This window comes from Pteropus alecto, unplaced genomic scaffold (assembly GCF_000325575.1).
Source record: "Pteropus alecto unplaced genomic scaffold, ASM32557v1 scaffold86, whole genome shotgun sequence".
Lineage (NCBI taxonomy): Eukaryota > Metazoa > Chordata > Mammalia > Chiroptera > Pteropodidae > Pteropus > Pteropus alecto.
The window spans coordinates 17,644,107-17,661,887 of NW_006442109.1; the positions used below are offsets into that span (position 1 = coordinate 17,644,107).

The following is a 17,781-nucleotide window of genomic DNA, read 5'->3' on the forward strand; positions in this document are numbered from 1 at the left end:
TGCTAGAATTTAAAATTGGAGTTTAAATTTTCTTCCACATTGTAGGTTTTTATTCTATAGCTAGGTAGTAAGACAAGTAGAGGTTCTATTATCAAAACAGTTCATGTTATTGTTGGTCATTCTTTTCAGGGATCATGCCAAATGTCATTTGTGCATTGTATAAAGAATGTTATTTATCAGTATATAAGACCTACTATTAGTAGAAATTATGTATGGCAGGCTTTCTTGAACAATATGTATTGTAAGTTTGTTTCCTATAGTGTTATGCTTCAGATTCTTTTAAATAAAGCTAGTTTTTAGAGAAAAATAACTGTTTTTTAAGTGCTTAACTTTCATCAGACAAGTAGGTGTGACAATTTTGGCTTTGGAAACATTAAGCAGGACAATAGCCTACAATTTACCAGGAATTTAATTTTATACTGAGAAGTAAACCAGCATTTTTGGACCGGCCTTGCTGTATACACACGTATTTTTTCTGTGAAGTTTATACATAACACTGAGTCCTGAGTCTTAAGAATATGTGAGCATAACATATCTCCATGTTGGTTTTAACAAGTTAGGACCTCTATTAAAAAAATTAATTGGAGAGGGGTTCTACAACCTCAGCAGCTTAACGTTCCCTGAAGCAGAGACACTGCTGTAGCAATATTAAGAACAAACTTTCTTGAATGATAAGATTAGGTTTACAAAAGACCTTCAAAGTTTGAAACAACCATCAGATACCTTGAGTCTTACATGAAAAGAGGCTATATAAAATGTGAACATGTCAGTAGATGTAACTTGGCATTAGAGGTAATAGAAGTAACGAGTAAAATTACATCAAATTGAAATTTAAATGCACAAAAGTCCTATTTAAATATATGGAAGGAAAAAAAAATAAAAAATGCTTGTATCTTACCTGCTGAAGGAGAGAAAAAATATACAGACTTCTGATCAAATAACATTATGAATTGATGCTCTAAGGCACCCCTTCTGTTCTAAACATATAGCAGTGATAAATATAAAAAGATAAAATTGGGCTCAAAATCAACATTGATATATCTAAGGACAAGAAATATAGACAGAAACTATGCTGAAGCAGCAGCCTGCCTGACTCTGGGTCCAGAGCAGAAATTCACAGTCAGAAGTTCTAATCTGGCAGGGTAATGAGGTCTTAAAAGTGCTACTGCTTTGCAAAACTTGTGAGATGCAATAACGTAATACAAAAGCTTTAAATAATTTTAAAAGCCCAAAATATAATGAGCTAAGTATTGATTTCAAGAAGTTAAAGAATAAAAAAATCCTAAGGACAGTAAAGGAAAGAAATAGAATAGGAAGTAAAATAGAAAACAAACACTAGAGAGAAATAAGAGAGCCAGAAGTAGGTTATTTAAAAGATCAATAAAATTGACGAGCCTCTGGTGAAACTGACTTTTTTTTTTTAATGGTAGACAAATAACAGGAATGAAAAGAGGGGCAAAAACATAATGCTTTAAACCAGGGGTTGAGCTAGGATTCCTTTCCACTGCTTTATCTCCTGTGAAAGGAGGCTACAAAGCAAAACTTTCTTGGGGCTCTGGCTCTTAGGAAGACACAGGCCTAAGGTGGCATAAGTGAACAGTTTTAAAATGTAACACTTGGCCGAATTGGGGCCCTAGGATACCAAGTTGGAGGCAAACTTAAAACTTTTAGAAAGGAAAGGAACCCAGAGGAAAGAAAAAAATAAAATGAAAGATAACCCATTGTAAATAAAAATTTCAAAACATATGAAGAAATCTGATGATAAAAAATACAGCTAACCAACACCTTTTTTTTTTTTAAATTATTTATGCCTGCAGCACTTGGTCTTCCTAGGTGGTCTCCCATCCAAGTACTAACCAGGCCCAATCTTGCTTAGCTTCCAAGATCAGACATCGGGCTTATTCAGGGTGGCATGGCCATAAACCATGGACTATGGCTCCACTGGGGCACACACCCAGGACCTTCTGCGTGTAAAACAGATGTGCTAACTGCTACACTATGGAACCACGTCCTCAACTGACACCTTTTGAAATTTGAATCCACTCAAGGTGAAAATAACAAAATAGCTTGAAAAAACTATGTTTCAAGATCCTGAAAGGTAAGCTAAAGAATAAAACATTATGAAACCCTATAAGTAGACATTCATTTATTCATTTAACGTCGAGTTTTCTGTATGTGTGTGTGTGTGCGTGTGTGAGTGTGTATCAGGCATTGTTCTAAATGCTAAGACTATAGCAGTAACAAACACGAAAATCACTACTCATGAGGTTTTTATTTTAGAGACAGAAAATAAGTAAACTATAAAGTATATGAGGGAATAAGCACTATGAAGAAAAAAAGGGAATGGGAACAAGGAATGCTAGGGTTGGTAGTGCAAGAAGTGCAAAGAAGTTCATAGTTTTTTTAATAGTTCAATGAAAAGATATTTAAGTAATGGCTTGAAGGAGTAAGAGTGAGTCATGCAGATAACTGGGGAAGAAAATCCCAGAAAAAGGTAACAGTAGCTACAACGACCTTGTGGCAGAAACATGCTTGGCACACTTCAGATATTTCAGGGAGGCCAGTGTGTCTGGAATGGAGTGAAGAAGAGTGAAAGGAGATGAGATTAGAAAATTAACAGGAAACCAGATTATGTAGGATTTTGTAGGTCGTCGTGAGTTTGGCTTTTACTCTGAGTGAGAGAGAAAGTGACTGGAGGGTTTTCACTAGGAAATGATCATTCTGACTGCTGTGTTGAAAATACATGAACAGCTTCAAACAAAATGACTTTGGGTATTCTCTCTGAGATTTTCTAGGGAACCAGCCAATAAGACCTGGCTGGATCTCCTGTCTCCTTGTGAAAGGGGCTGCACCTGAACTCAGCTTGCCATGTTCCTGGTAGTTTCTTCCAACTAAATCTTTCAATGTGAGTCAAAGTATCCAGGTAGCTGGCTTTCTCAGACAGGTATTATAAACAGTTTGCACCTAAACAAAGACTGCCTGTATCCCAGTAGTTTCCCTTCAGACAAGGTTCCTTTCGTGTTTGCCTTATAAGAAGGGAGAACAGCAATGGGATGGAATTCCTTTCCTATAATGCAAAAACACACTGCAGATCCAGCATATACTCTGCCTCCAGTGTGCTGCTGCTTGGGACGATGGGAGAATGGGGCAACATGTGTTTTTTTCTAAGCTTTGTAAGTTTCCATTTCTCCCCCTAAAAACTTGTCCCTTCACATAGTGGTTCTCAGTCTTCAGCGTGTATCATAATTACTTGGTGGGCTTGTTAAAATACAGATTTCTGGGCCCCACTTCCAGAATTTATGTCTGGAGCGGGGTCTGGGAATCTGCATTTCTAGCAAGTCCCCAGATGATGCTGATATTGTGGTCAGGGAACCACACTCTAAGAACCTCTGCCTTAGTTTGTGCTGTGGAGAAATCAGCTCTGTTGGCTACCACAAAGGGTCCCACTTGTATGACTTTCGCCTAGAGGTTAACCATTTTCCTTTCTTACACCTTACTTTCCCTTATAATTTTACCACATATGCAGAATCCTTAACCAATAGATTTGGTTTTCATTATTTTAAAGTTTTATGAAAATGGCATTATTCCTTAATGGTTTTATATGACTTGTGTTTTTTTCACTCATCTATCCAGTGTACAGTTATAATTAATTCATTTTTACTGTTTTATAATAGTATCAGGTGAATATCTCTCGATAGACATTTGGCTTGTTTTTAGGTTTTTGCTAGTAAGATACTATAAACGGCTACTTATTTACCCAGTCATAGAATTACCCTCCCTTTATGAAAAGACTCAGCCTGAAGGGTCTTCCTCCCTTAGACCTTCCCCCAAATTCTAACATTCTTATCGAGACACCCAATAGTGTGTGTTCTCCCTTGCTCAAATAGTAACTTGTTCAACTACAGGCTTTTCTGTGGTCTTTGGCTGAAGGGCATTGAAAAATATTATATATATAAAATATATAACTAGTTAATATAAAGTTAAAATATAGTAACATTATGTGCCTTTTGGTGAACACTAGTTTTTAATTTTAGTTCAAATTTTCAACCTTTTCTGATTCGTGCTTTTTATGTCATATTTAAGAAATCATTTCTTACTTCAGGATCATAGAAATACATATTTTTTAAGTTTCAAACGTGCATTTCTTTAGTTCATCGGTAAATCATTTTTGTGTAGGACACCATATGCATGTAAAGATCCAGTCTCATTTTTTTCCCATATGGTAACTATTTCTCCTAGCACCAAAATATTCAATAGTAATTCCTTTCTTTGCTTTTCTGCACTCAGGTACAGAGCCACCTTTGCCATATATCAAATTTCTATCTATACATGAGCTAGATTAGAGTTTTTTTTGTTTTTAAACCTAATAAGAAATACAGATCAAGACTTTAAGGTTGACTTATTTCCAAGTAAGGAGAACAATTTCACTGCAGAGGTGTTATGTGCTTAAGAAAATAATTGCTAATGGACTATTTTGAAAGTCTCAAACAGCTCAAAGTATCCTTTTTTTAATCTTCTACATATACATTATATCGCTTGTGTTTTTATGTAGTGGGAGAATATATACTTTAAAATTCTGTATGAAAAGAATACATAAACCTTGTCTTTCGAAGACACAGGAGAGTTTGAAATAAAATGGTAAAAATAGGAATAGAACCAAAGGGGAGAGTGAGATATGCCAAAAAGCAACATGAAAAAAGAATCCGTAGGATTGATTCAAAGGTCTCTGCACATGGGGGACAAGGGAAAAAAGTCTAAGATAGCCCCTAGTATTCAAAATATTCAGAACTTTGAGATGAACTGCTGACAAAATTGGGTAAGGTAGTGAGGGGTGGCCTGTTTGGGGGAAAAGATCATTTTTTTTCTCCTAAGCCAATTGCTCCTAAACTTTCCTCAAGGAAATTTTCAGGAGCTTTGAAATTTGTTAATGACCTTCAAAAGTAAAAAGTTTGAAATCCAAATCTCTCGGTGGCAATAGTTCATCACTGCTTAATTTTCATGTATATTCATTTTTTAAACATCAAATTCCAGTAATTTCTAAACTGGGTCTACAGAAAGTAGCCCAGGGAAACATGGGAATGGGAGTTAAGACATCAGGATCTCATTCATGGGCCTGCCACTAGGTAGCGATGGGGTTAAGTGTGTAGATTTGAGATACCTTAAATATGTAGGATGACAACACGATCTTCGAGTTTCCTTTCAGTGCTAAAGTTCTAAGTGTCCTTAAGCAATTGTAAAATACATCCGTGTAAATTCAACTTACCCTACATTTGAGTTGCTTTTGCCAGGTGAGTTATAGGATCATTTCTCCCCAGTGCTCAAACCATGGAGTGAACCCTACCTACACGATTTTGGTGGCTTTATGGTTGACAGGATTTGAAGGACTACAACAGTACAGGCAAGACCCCACGCCAAGAAATGTCCAAAACAGGAACACAACGTGTGCTAACTCTTACAGCCTCCATCAGAACAAACGAAAGGCCAGAGTTGCATTTGCGCATGGGCGTCACATCAGCTTCTTGCAGGGCACTCTTTGCTAAACTGTAAGCCCACACCTATTTTTCGCATTCTCAGGTGTGAAGTTCTTTCCTTGCCTAAGCGGATGTGGGCCTACTTCTTCGGGGATTAGCTCAAGCTGTGGACAAGGAATAAGACTCTAAGAAGTGGTCTAACGCCCCCTGTCAGGATGCCCAAGCAATCAGGAGGGGAGTCCGCCGTGGGGGGGAAGGGGGCGGGAGGGGATTGTCAGGGGCAACCTAGGGCCACGCTGGGAACGCGGGGCACCACGGCCGGGCCTGACCCGGAAGGGCTGGCGCGTGGTAACCCCGGCTTCCCTAGCAACCGAGCAGCCGCGAGTCCCAGCCCGCCGCTCCCGCCGCTGCGCTCCGCCCGCCCGCCGGGATGCCCCTGCAGGTTAGCGATTACAGCTGGCAGCAGACGGAGACTGCGGTCTTTATCTCGGTGCCCCTCCGAGGTGTCTGCGGCAGAGATGCGGACGTGTTCTGCACGGAAAACTATCTGAAGGTAGGAACGCGTGCTTGCCTGCTCCCGGGGGCGTGCTCCGAAGCTTCTGCGAGTGCGCCGCTCTATACACCCGACAGGCGCGTTCTCAATTATTAGTCCTATAAAAACAAAAAACAAAAACAGATGTCATATGTCATCAAATCAGGGATTCTTTTTTTAATCCAGGGCTTCCTACATATGCCTTGCTAATCTTTCATGACCTGAAATAAATTTATAGCAGGTGTTTAAGAAAACGATTTTGTCTTCTATCACTTAATTCTTAATGGCCGTGTCTTTAACGTGTGTAACTAAATTAACTTTCGTTTCCCCCATTCTGAATAGGTCAACTTTCCTCCGTTTTTATTTGAGGTGTTTCTCTATGCTCCCATAGACGATGACAGCAGCAAAGCCAAGATTGGGAATGATGTTATTGTTTTCACCTTACATAAAAAAGAAGCAGCGGTGTGGGAGACCCTGTCTGTGTCAGGTGGTAAGTTCTATGTTAAAAGATGTTCATCTGGTTGTGCTTCTTATACTTTATATCTTTTTTAAAAATTCTTTTGAAACAATTATGTTGCTCTTCTAGAAAAATAGACACAAGTATGATTTAAATCACAGTGCTTCAGCTGCTACTTCCAATAAATAACCTAGAGATTGAATTATTCAAAAGTTAAAGCACATTAATAACTCTCAAGCAGAAGATGTGAGCTTGTATCTTCAGTGGTTAGGGCCTTCTGATATGGCCTCTATGGAGCACTTATTTTGTATTAGGCATTAACACATCTATTAATCCTCACAACAACCTATCACTTAGGTACTTTTTTTTTTTTTTTTTTAAGGTGAGACTACTGAGGTACAGAGGGTTTGGTAATCAACAAAGGTTGTACTACTAGTAAGTGGCAGACTGAAACTGGAGCCTGAGCAGTTTGACTCTAGAGCAGTGGTTCTCAACCCTGGCTACATACTTGAATCACCTATAGAACTTTTTAATAATATGGATGTCTGAAATTTACCCTAGACCAATCAAAATCAGTTTCTAGGAGTGGAGCTTAGGTATTGGTAGTTTTAAAAATACTTTCCAGGATTAATAATGTGTATAATTGCAATTTCTTATTCTTCATACTCTTAATCGTACTCTCTTCTTTTGCCAAGGACAGCTTCATGAGTCAGTAACTGCCCTCTACTGCTTTAGCTCTATTTTCTCCCTCTTCTGGTTGTCGTGTTTGCCAGTGTTTTATCTACTGCCTGAATTTCTCTTAGGCCTCTGTCATTAAGTCTTCGGTAGGAATATTATGAATGGAGAAATTGCAATTATTTGTATTAATGCTTTCTTGGAATCTTGCAGTGGAATTTAATTTCTTAATCTTTAGCATCAGTAGAATCTTTAAGATCTGGTATTCAGCTCAGAAATTACTGATTAAGGTAGGTTACCATAGCCAGGTTATTTTAGTGAGTCTCAGACTGAGTTTATAAAAATCAGATTCCTGCTTTCCCACTCTCCCACCACCAGCAACCCTGTCTTCCTTTGTGATTTAGTAAATCTGAGAAGGGGCCTGGGAATATGTCATGAAATACACCCAGAGTGTTCTGACTTCTTACCTAAGATTAATGTAAATACTTTCATTTATTTGAACTCTTATTGATAATCTTAATTTTGAAGTTAATTGAGACTAGAACCATCATCTATTATAATGGCTTATTTTAAAATAAACAGATGGGGTGGGGTGGGGACTCCCCAGGTGATTCTGATTACTGACCAGGTTTGAGAACCACTAACATAAAGGGGTGTGTGTGTGTGTGTGTGTGTGTGTGTGTGTGTGTATGTGTGTGTGTGTGTCTCCTGGTGGCCAACAGATTTCTTCAGGAAACACTTTGTCCATCAGCTTTTCAGGCTATAAAGAAGGGTCATATCAAAAAAACTGTTACTTTCCCCTATTTCTTTTTCATGGTTATATGATCAACTATTCCAAATTATGTCGAATTCTCTTTTTAACCTGGTTGACCACCTTACCCAGGATTGGGAAGGGATTTTCTTTCCTAATCATGATCTTCACTGTTTTACCTATCTGCTTTCATTGCACAGAAACTTGATTCTTTTTCATGGTTATATGATCAACTATTCCAAATTTTGACCTTCACCCTAAGGTTTGGCAAACTTTTTCTGTAAAGGAGCAGGTGATATTTTGGATTTTATGGGCTATATGATCTCTGTCATAGTTACTCAGCTCTGCCATTGTAGCACAAAAGCAGCTATAGATAAATAGCCTTATTTATTGATGCTGAAATTTGAACTTAATCTAATTTTTATATGTCACAAAATATTATTTTGATTTTTTTTCAACTATTTAAAAATGTAAAAGTTATTCTTTGTCTCTGTTCTTTAGAAAAACAGGCGGCTGGTTGGATTTAGCCACTGTTTGCCAACTTCTATTTAGACTAGTCAAACAGTCTTAAAATTAACTTACATAACAAGTGATGAACAGTGATTTTACTTCAGAAGCCATGTTTGAGATTCCTTTAGAAATCAAACTCAGTCTCACATGCAATTCAGTGAAATTATTTCTTTAACAGTCTTTTTTCACATAGTGGTGTGGAACACCAGTCTATACTCTATGCCTGTCTCCCGCAGTATTCAAATCATATTTGCTTCATTTTCCCCTGAAGTTCCTCCTTCATACACTTTTCATTTCTTCCAAATGTGGAACATTTCATTTGGAAAGTTGATGTTCTTTTAATTATTTCTTTCCCTGAAGCTGGTCCATTTGTCTGCCACCACCCTGCTGTACCAAAAAGGTTAAGAACCCGTCTCTAGGACCTGATTCATCCATCTACCCTCCCCCCGTCCTACTCTCCCCCACTTCACCCCATCTCCCCAAGTTTTCTTTCTCCTGTGTTTTTTCCCCTCAAAATCTAGATTCCTTCCTGATCCCACTACCCGAAGATAATTTACCCCCTAATGGAACATAGCCTGTGTGTAAACATTGACTCACTAAATATAAAATAATTGTGAATGGTAAAATTCTGTATATAACATGTCATGTTACTTTGTAATTTTTCCTAGGGCTGGCCCTATATGCTTCATATGTATAAATTATCTTTTGTGTTTATGAAGGTGATTGATCATATCAGTCTCAACCCATTTTCTCTTCTAGACCCCCATAGTGATGACTTATTGTGATTAGGTTTATAAGCAAATAGCCCTGCTTTCCTAACAGAGAGGAGGATAAATGTGTTCTTTCTCCTCCCCATCTAGTCCCCTCACTCTGCCTTGCCCTATTCCTCTCCGTTCCCCCTCTCTCCCACCCTAGTCCCCCTCCTCATTTCCCTTGTTCCTTCTCTCTTATTCTCATTCCCCTCCCCACTTTCTCTCTCATTCTGTAGTAATTAATTTCTATACAGTTTTTTGCTTACTTTTTAATGTTAGCTTCTTGGCCAGCTTAATATTGAGAACTGTTTTCATTTCTCTATATGAAGTTGGGTCTAAAATAGCTCATCCTGGATCAGAATGTTAAGTAGTTTTCTTCTAAATAAAACAGATTCATCATAATCCTAATTTAGTGATGTTCCTTATGCTTTAGTTGACAAAGAGATGATGCAAAGAATAAGGGAGAAATCTATTTTACAAGCACAAGAAAGGGCAAAAGAAGCTACAGAAGCAAAAGCTTCAGCAAGGCGGGAAGATCAAAAATATACACTAAATGTCATGATGAAGGTAAGTTGCAGATTGATAGGAAGTCCTCTAATTAAAGAGATGATAGTAAACTATGTAAGCACAAGTAGCTCCAACCTCTGTACTTCCTCATCTTTTTGTTCATACTTTGGTTATAAGGCCTACTGTGTTATATAGGCTACTACAACTGACATGTGTTTCTAAAAATCTATAAAAGTCAAGGGTATAATTATTGAATAATAGATTTACTTCTGTGAGGGAGAATTTTCTATTTCCAGGGGAGTCAAAAATGTTAAGGTTCTATGGTATAAGTGTTTTATTTCTTTCTTGAGCTTGGAATAATTGACAAAATTATTTAAAATAAAAGCATAGATTAAATGCAAAATATTGACAAATATCATTTTAACTATTGAGGATTTCCATTTATAGCTTTCATCAGCAATATTTTTTTGAGATATAATTCACATACCATACAATTTACTCATTTCAAGCTTATAATTCAGTGATTTTTAGTATATTTAGAGTTGTGCAACTATTACTACAATCAATTTTAGAACATTTACAATACCCCAAAAAGAAACTCCATGCCCATGAGCAGCCACTCTTCATTCCTCTCATCCCCTATCCCTAGGAAACCACTAATCTACTTTCCTATCTCTATAGATTTACCTATTCTAATTTTTACAAGTAATTTCTTATCTGAAATTCTTATTTTGACATCTTGCAGTGATTAAGGAATCTATAACATTATAGATTATCTCATCAAGAGCTCTGTGAACCCATGACTTCTTTTGCCTTTGGATCACTAGTATTTTTATAATCAACAGTTCTTAATTCCAAAGATTCTCCCGCTTCTTATATCACTTTTACTTGACTTTTAAATATGGCTCGTGGTTATATGCTTTGTCTTCTACTTAATTGAACATGTGGTCAACTGACCAAAGATTCCTACTTTCAGTATACACGATGAGTTCCAGCTTTTCTTTTTTTAAAAAATTAATTAACTAATTTAATTGAAGAAATGATTTAATTTTTCTCCCATCTACCTCCCCCCTCCTTTCTGCCAACTTTTCTTGATTGTATTATCACTGCTGTCAGCCTTTTGACTTTAGCATTTTCCCAAATTTTAAAAACTAAAAGTAAAAGAATTTAAAATTTGTGGCAACAAATATTTACTGAACTAATAAGACAATTAAATAATGGCACACATACTGCTGTTTGGAATATTTAACAAAACTGAACAGTTGATTGGCAGGCAGTACCACGATGCTATACCTTGAAGTTATTAATCTACTGATATATGAAAGCCTGACTTTGGTATTTGGAAAGGTGGTTTAGGGGCATTAATATATGAAATATGAAGCTGTAGGTTATATTAAATTGGAGAGAATCTGTGAAAGCCTATAGCCTATACTACAAATGATCCATTTTATCTTTTTCCTTCAGGCATGTTGAGAGTTGGGACTATGTTTTCTTTCATTCTTATAGCCCTTGCCAAGTAAATAGCAGGTGCTCAAGTATTTGAATGAATTAATGTGAATTCATTGCCCCAGTACCCTTTAACCATAGCAAAATTTTATTTCAGTGGATAAATGAAGCTATTTTTACTTTGTCCAATTTTGGACACCATTCAGAAAAGAACTGATGGTCCAATAAGAGGAGATGAAGAGGTGTGACAACAAAAGGCAACCTGTAATTAGCTTAAACCATAAATTAGCTTAAAACTTGAATTACATCTACCAAAAAATAATAGTTTTTAAGTAGTAACCTTTTAAAAATAATGAGCAGGAGCAGTGCTAAGGCTTGCTATGTCACTTAACTATGCTCTATTAGCTTCCTTGGGCAACCATAACACAATACCACAGACTGGATGGCTTACAAAACACATTTATTCACAGTTCTAGAGTCTAGAAGTCTCAGATTAAGGTTTAGCAGGGTTGGATTCTGATGAGGATTCTATTCCTGGCTTGCAATATGGAGAGCGAGCGAGCAAGAGCGCATGCATGTCCAGATCTTCTTATTAGGACACTAATCATGTTGTATCAGGGCCCTACCCTTAATGACCTTACATTTAACCTTAATTACTTCCTCAGATGCCCATTTCCAAATATAGGAGGTAGAACTTTTGTATTTTTAAGCTGGAAGGACTCTGATCGCTGGGGTGGGGGGCGGTAAGGCTTCAACACAAAAACATTTCCGGGGTACACAAACATTCAGTCAATAACACTGTGTAGTAAACTATCCAAGATTTAGTGGCCTAAACCCACAAACATTTATTTCTCAAGATTCTGTGTGGTTGTCAGGCAGTTCTTGTGTTCTGGGGCTGGCTTGGTCGTGGCTGTATCGACTAAGATGGCCTCACTCACATGTCTGGAACCTTGCCTGGGAGAACTGGAGCCTTTCTCTATGTAGTATTTCATCTTCCAGAAGGCTAGCCAAGACTTCTTTACTTCAGAGTCAAGGCCCCTGGTAGTAAGAAAGGGAAAGCCCTCATGCATGAGCACTTTTAAAGCCTCCGCTATATCCTGTTTACTTGCTAATATGTTTACTGCATCAACTTCATTCATTTAATAGACATTCATTGAATACTGTGAAAGTTGCTGAGACAGAGCTGAACAAGTCAGTCATCACTTCCAATTTACTCATAGTCTATGGAGATTGACAGACAATGAAAAGCAAAGATTATACCATAGTATGCATAAAGTGTCATGGGAAGATAAAGAGAAAACACTGATAAAAGGTTGGTATCTTAGCCTGAGAGCGTGGTCAGGAAGTAGGAGGCAGAGTTGTTAATGCTGAATACTGGAGAATGAGTCACAGTTACCCGGGGAATAAATAGGAAAATGACATTACAGACAGCTTAGATAACTGCATGACAGAATATGGCACAGTGAAAGAACATTTGTTGGTCAGTAATAAAATTTTAAGATTTTGAAAAATTTCCTGAAGGTAATAGAAATTTTTAGCAAGCATATCAAATCAATTTGGTTTATATTTTGGAAAGCCAATTCTGGCTAATGAGTTTGAAGAGTTTGCAGAGTGGAGGTAGACTTTTTGTATTTTTAAGATGGAAGGACTTTGATCATATTTATACATTGAAGAATGAAGCCAGTAAAGGAGAGGTTGCTGATACTACCAAGGGAGGGAATTGATGAGGGAACAGTTATCTTATGGGCGGGGGGTGGGGTGAAGGTTGGAACAAGTGATAAAATTAGTCATAGGTCATAGAGGAATATTTAATCTTTTGATACTTGAGCGCAAGAATAAGGAATATAGGATTTGGAAAATTCTTAGAGACATAGATAGAGGAATCCTTTATTTTCAGGGTGAAGGAGGCAAGCTCATTACCTAGAGGGAGGAGAGAGTTGAAGTGGAGGTGCAGGGGTTTGAGGTGATTAGTGGAAGTTTGGAATACTGATGCCAGACCAATCTGAAACATGCTCCCCTCACCCCAGATAATTTTGACTGCTATTGTCTACTTTTCTTATCTTTTTCACTATTTTGTTTTGTAATTTGCCGTCTTTATTTTGAGTTTTTCTCTTTGTTTTGTTTTGAGCACTTTTTCTCACTGAGCTTTTAACCTGGATAAGTTGAATTGGTAGGGCTTTCTTCTGCTGCTGGTTTCTTAAAATTGAAATCTGGAAACTTTAAACTGTGAAACAACTTTGCCTGGTCATGAAGATGACGAATGAGTTGCTTTTTGGAGTTGTCTAGGTTACACTATAGAGCCTTTAATAAGTCCTCATCAGTGAAACCGCATTCCCTGTTTGTTGGAGGTGTGTATAACTAAGATACAGAAAATCCAGAAGGAACTGCTTGGCCATTTTTTAATTCTATTTTTTAATAATAATTTTAATGTTCCTGACATTCTTTAAAAAAATCCCCTCTCCTCATTCTGCATTGTCTTCCCTTTCAGTGTATGTCAGACTTTCTCAGCAACCTGTTTTCCACTTTTACATGTTTAACATTTTTTCTATAAACTCATTCTTAGGGCTCTGTGCTTTTGTTATCTCCTGTTCTAACTTCTTTGGCCTACGCTTTATATGTGACCTCTTCATTCTCATACCTTAGTAACAGTTATTACCATCATAAGACAACTATGCTGTTAGTATACTCAGTCTTTCTATCACTATTTTTTTTTTTAACTTTATTTACCTTTGTTGTCTTTGATATTTTTTATTGGGAAGTTCTACAGACCAAATACACTTTTTTTTGTTTGTTTGTTGGGTTGATTTTTTCCTTCCTTCTTCAAACTGCTGCCATGCAGTTCTTGAGGAACCTCCATACTTTTTCATAGTGGCTGCACCTGTTTACATTCTGACCAGCAGTGTGCTAGGGTCCTCTTTTCTTCACATCCTCACTAGCATTTGTTACCTTTTGCCTTTTTGATAATAGCCATCCTAACAAGTATGAGGGGATATTAATTAATTTTTATGTTGTTAGAAATGCTTTGCATTTCTCTGATGATTAGTGATATTGAGCACCTTTTCATGTACCTATTGCCATTTGTATGTCGTCTTTGGAAAAATGTCTTGTTAGGTCCTCGGCCCATTAAAAATTTTTATTTATTTCCTTGCAATTGGGTTGTATGAGTTCCTTGGATATTGACTTCTTATTGGATATTTGGTTTGCAAATATTTTCTCCTGTTCCATAGGTTGCCTTTTCATTTCGCTGATGGTTTCCTTTGCTGTGCAGAAGCTTTTAAGATGTAGTCCCATTTGTTTATTTTTGCTTTGGTGACCTTTGAGTTTGGTGTCAAGTCCAAAAAAAATCATTGCCAAACCCATGTTAAGGAGCTTATCCACTATGTTTTCTTCTAGGGAGTTTAGGTTTCAGGTCTTACATCAAAGCCTTTAATCCATTTAGAGTTGATTTTTGTGTATGGTAAAAGGTAAGGGTACAGTTTCATTCTTTTGCGTTTGGGTATCCAGTTTTCCTAGCACCATTTATTGAAGACATTAGTTTTTCCCCATTGTATATTCTTAGTACTTTTGTGAAAAATTAATTGACCATATATGTGTGGTTTATTTCTGAGCTCTATTCTATTCCATTGATCTATGAGTCTGTTTTTATGCAATTATATAGCATATTGATTACTATAGCTTTTTAATACAGTTTAAAATCAGAAAATGTGATACCGCCAGCTTTGCTTTTCTTGCTCAAGCTTGCTTTAGCTGTTAAAGGTCTTTTTTGATTCCATACAAATTTTAGGATTTTTTTTTTTTTTATTTCTGTGGAAAATGCCATTGGAATTTTGATAGAGATTGCATTGAATCTGTAAATCACTATGGATAGTATGGACATTTTAATAATATTAATTCTTCCAATCCATGCGCATGGAATATCTTTCCTTTTATTTGTGTCTTCTTCAATTTCTTTAATCAATATTTTATAATTTTCAGTAAACAGATCTTTCACCTCTTTGGTTAAGTTTATTCCTAAGCATTTTTATGCTGTTGGGACTTTATTTTTAATTTCTCGTTCTGATAGTTTGTTGTTAGTGTAGAAATGCTACTGTGTTTTTGTATATCAATTTTGTATACTGCAACTCTACCAAATTTATATATTAGTTATCACAGCTATGTGGTGGGGTCTTTGGGGTTTTCTGTGTATGTCATCTGCAGAGATAATTTTATGTCTTTCTTTCCGATTTTGATGCTTTTATTTCTTTCTCTTGACTAATTGCTCTGTCCAGGACTTCTAGTACTGAATAGAGGTGGCTAGAGTGTTCCTGATCTTGAGGGAAAGGTTTCACCTTTTCACAAATGAGTATGATGTTAACTGTGTTGTTAACATCAACACAGTCTTGTTCCTGATCTTGAGGGAAAGCTTGTCTTGTTCCTGATCTCGAGGGAAAGCTTTCACCTTTTCACAAATGAGTATGATGTTAACTGTGAGCTTGTCAAATAGGGCCTTCATTATATTGAGGTATGTTCCATATATAGATAATTTGTGAGAGTTTTTGCATGAAAGGATGTTGAATTTTGTCAGATGCTTTTCTACATCTATTGAGATGATCGTATGATTATAATCTTTCATTTTGTTAATGTGGTGTATGACATTGGTTGATTTGCATATGTTGAACCATCTTGCATCTGAGGAATAAATCTCTCTTGATTATTGTGGATGGTCCTTTTAATGTAATGTTGAATTTGGTTTGCTAATATTTTGTTGAGATTTTTTTTTGGATCTATATTCATCAGGGATATTGTCTTTTTATTGTAGTATTCTTTTTTTTTTTTTTTTGTAGTATTTTTTTTAAGGGTCCTTATCTGGCTTTGGTACAAGGGTAGTGCTGCTTAGCGCTACTCAAAGGTGTGGTTGGAGTTGGGGGCTTCTCCCAAGAAGTCCCGGGTTGGTAGACATCACACCCAGGAGTGAAGCACTCCAAGATGGGGTAGCTGCATGCTTTGGAAGTTTGGCAGTATTCCTGTCTCTTCAATTTTTTTTTTTTTTGGAAGAGTTTAAAAACCATTGGCAATAATTCTTTAAATGTTTGGTAGAATTTAGCAGTGAAGACATCTGGTCTTGGACTTACTTTCTGGTTTTTGATGACTGATTCAATCTCTTGTAATTGGTCTGCCCAGATTTTCTATTTCTTCATGATTCAGTTTTGTTAGGTTGTATGTTTCTAAGAATATATCCATTTCTTTTAGGTTGTTCAATTTGTTAGCGTACAGGAACCACCAAACAATTTCCCGTAGCGGCTGCACCATTTTACATTCTCTCCAGCAATATATAATAATTCCAGTTTCTCTACATCCTTGCCAGCACTTGTTATTTTCTGTTTTGTTGGTTGTAGTCATCCTAATGGGTGTGAAATGGTATCTCAGTGTAGTTTTAATTTAATTTCCCTGACACTAGTGATACTGAGCATCTTTTCATGTGTTTCTTGGCTATTTGTATCTTATTTGGAGAAATGTCTAAGTTCTTTGCCCATTTTTAAATTGAATGATTTTTCTTTTTGTGGTTGAATTATAAGAGTTCTTATACAGTCTAGATACTACATCCTTATCAGATAAATGACTTGCAAATATTTTCTCCTGTTTTGTAGATTTTTTTTCACTTCGATAGTAACCTTTGACATACAAAAGTTTTCAATTTTCGCAAAGTCTAATTTGTCTATTTTTCATTTTGTTGCTCAAACTTTGGTGTCAGTCATCTCTAAAAATCCATTGCCAAATCCAAAGTTATGAAGATTTACTCTGTATTAAGAGTTTTATGGTTTTAGCTCTTATTTTTAGGTCATTGATCCATTTTGAGTTAATTTTTGTAGGTGATGTGAGGTATGGGCTTTGCTTCATTCTTTGACATGTGGATGGATATTCAGTTGTCCCAGCACCATTTGTTGAAGAGACTCTTCTTTCTCCATTGAATGGTCTTGGCAACCTTGTCAAAGTCAATCAGCTCATAGATATTTGGTTTTATTTCTGGATTCTTGGTTTTATTCCATTGGTCTATATGTTTATCCTTATGTTGTTAGTACTACACTTTCTTGATTATTGTAGCTCTGTTATAAGTTTTTAAATCAGAAAGTGTGAGCCCTCCAACTTCATTCTTTTTCAATATAGTTTAACTATTCTGGATCCCATGCAATTCCACCTGAATTTGAAGACTAGCATTTAATTATTATTATAGAATATCTATTGTTATCCAATTGTTATCTTTGGCATTGCCTTTCTTATATATACATTCTGTCAAGTGTACTGACCTACTTTCTTTTCGTGTAAGTATATCCCAGATTCACAGCAGCTGTGTAGAAGTAAACTTTCAATAATCTTACATATGTCCACTCTTTTGTTTTCTTCAATATTTTTCATCATTTCCAGAGCTGTAGTTAAAATACTTTTTTATTTCCTATGTCTTCTTGCCTCTCAGGGCTCCAGAGATAGGATCTGTGGAGGGTTCCTCAGAGCTCTTACAACTTGGGCACAGGACAGTCAGTCTTCTCTCTCTTTTCCCCAAGTCTCTGAATCTAGACCCTAATGAGCTTCTTGAGTTGATTTGCAAGGAGATAATTTTAGGGTTTTCTTCCCTTCCTTCCTTCCTTCCTTCCTTCCTTCCTTCCTTCCTTCCTTCCTTCCTTCCTTCCTTCCTTCCTTCTTTC

General features: G+C 36.6%; 1 protein-coding gene across 3 annotated transcripts in view; it reads left to right on the top strand.

The window, feature by feature from the left end:
• The first annotated feature begins 5,840 nt into the window (after positions 1-5,840).
• The window catches only part of DNAAF4 (dynein axonemal assembly factor 4), a 33,610-nt gene continuing 21,669 nt past the window's right edge, over positions 5,841-17,781 (top strand). The window contains exons 1-3 of one of the 3 annotated variants that reach the window (XM_006920338.3): positions 5,841-6,024; positions 6,346-6,493; positions 9,582-9,715. In XM_006920338.3, coding sequence (XP_006920400.1) covers positions 5,902-6,024; positions 6,346-6,493; positions 9,582-9,715 — 405 coding nt within the window. In that variant the 5' untranslated portion in view covers positions 5,841-5,901. The remainder of the gene's footprint in view (positions 6,025-6,345; positions 6,494-9,581; positions 9,716-17,781) is intronic. The other 2 variants (XM_025038937.1, XM_015595909.2) reach the window with 2 other exon arrangements.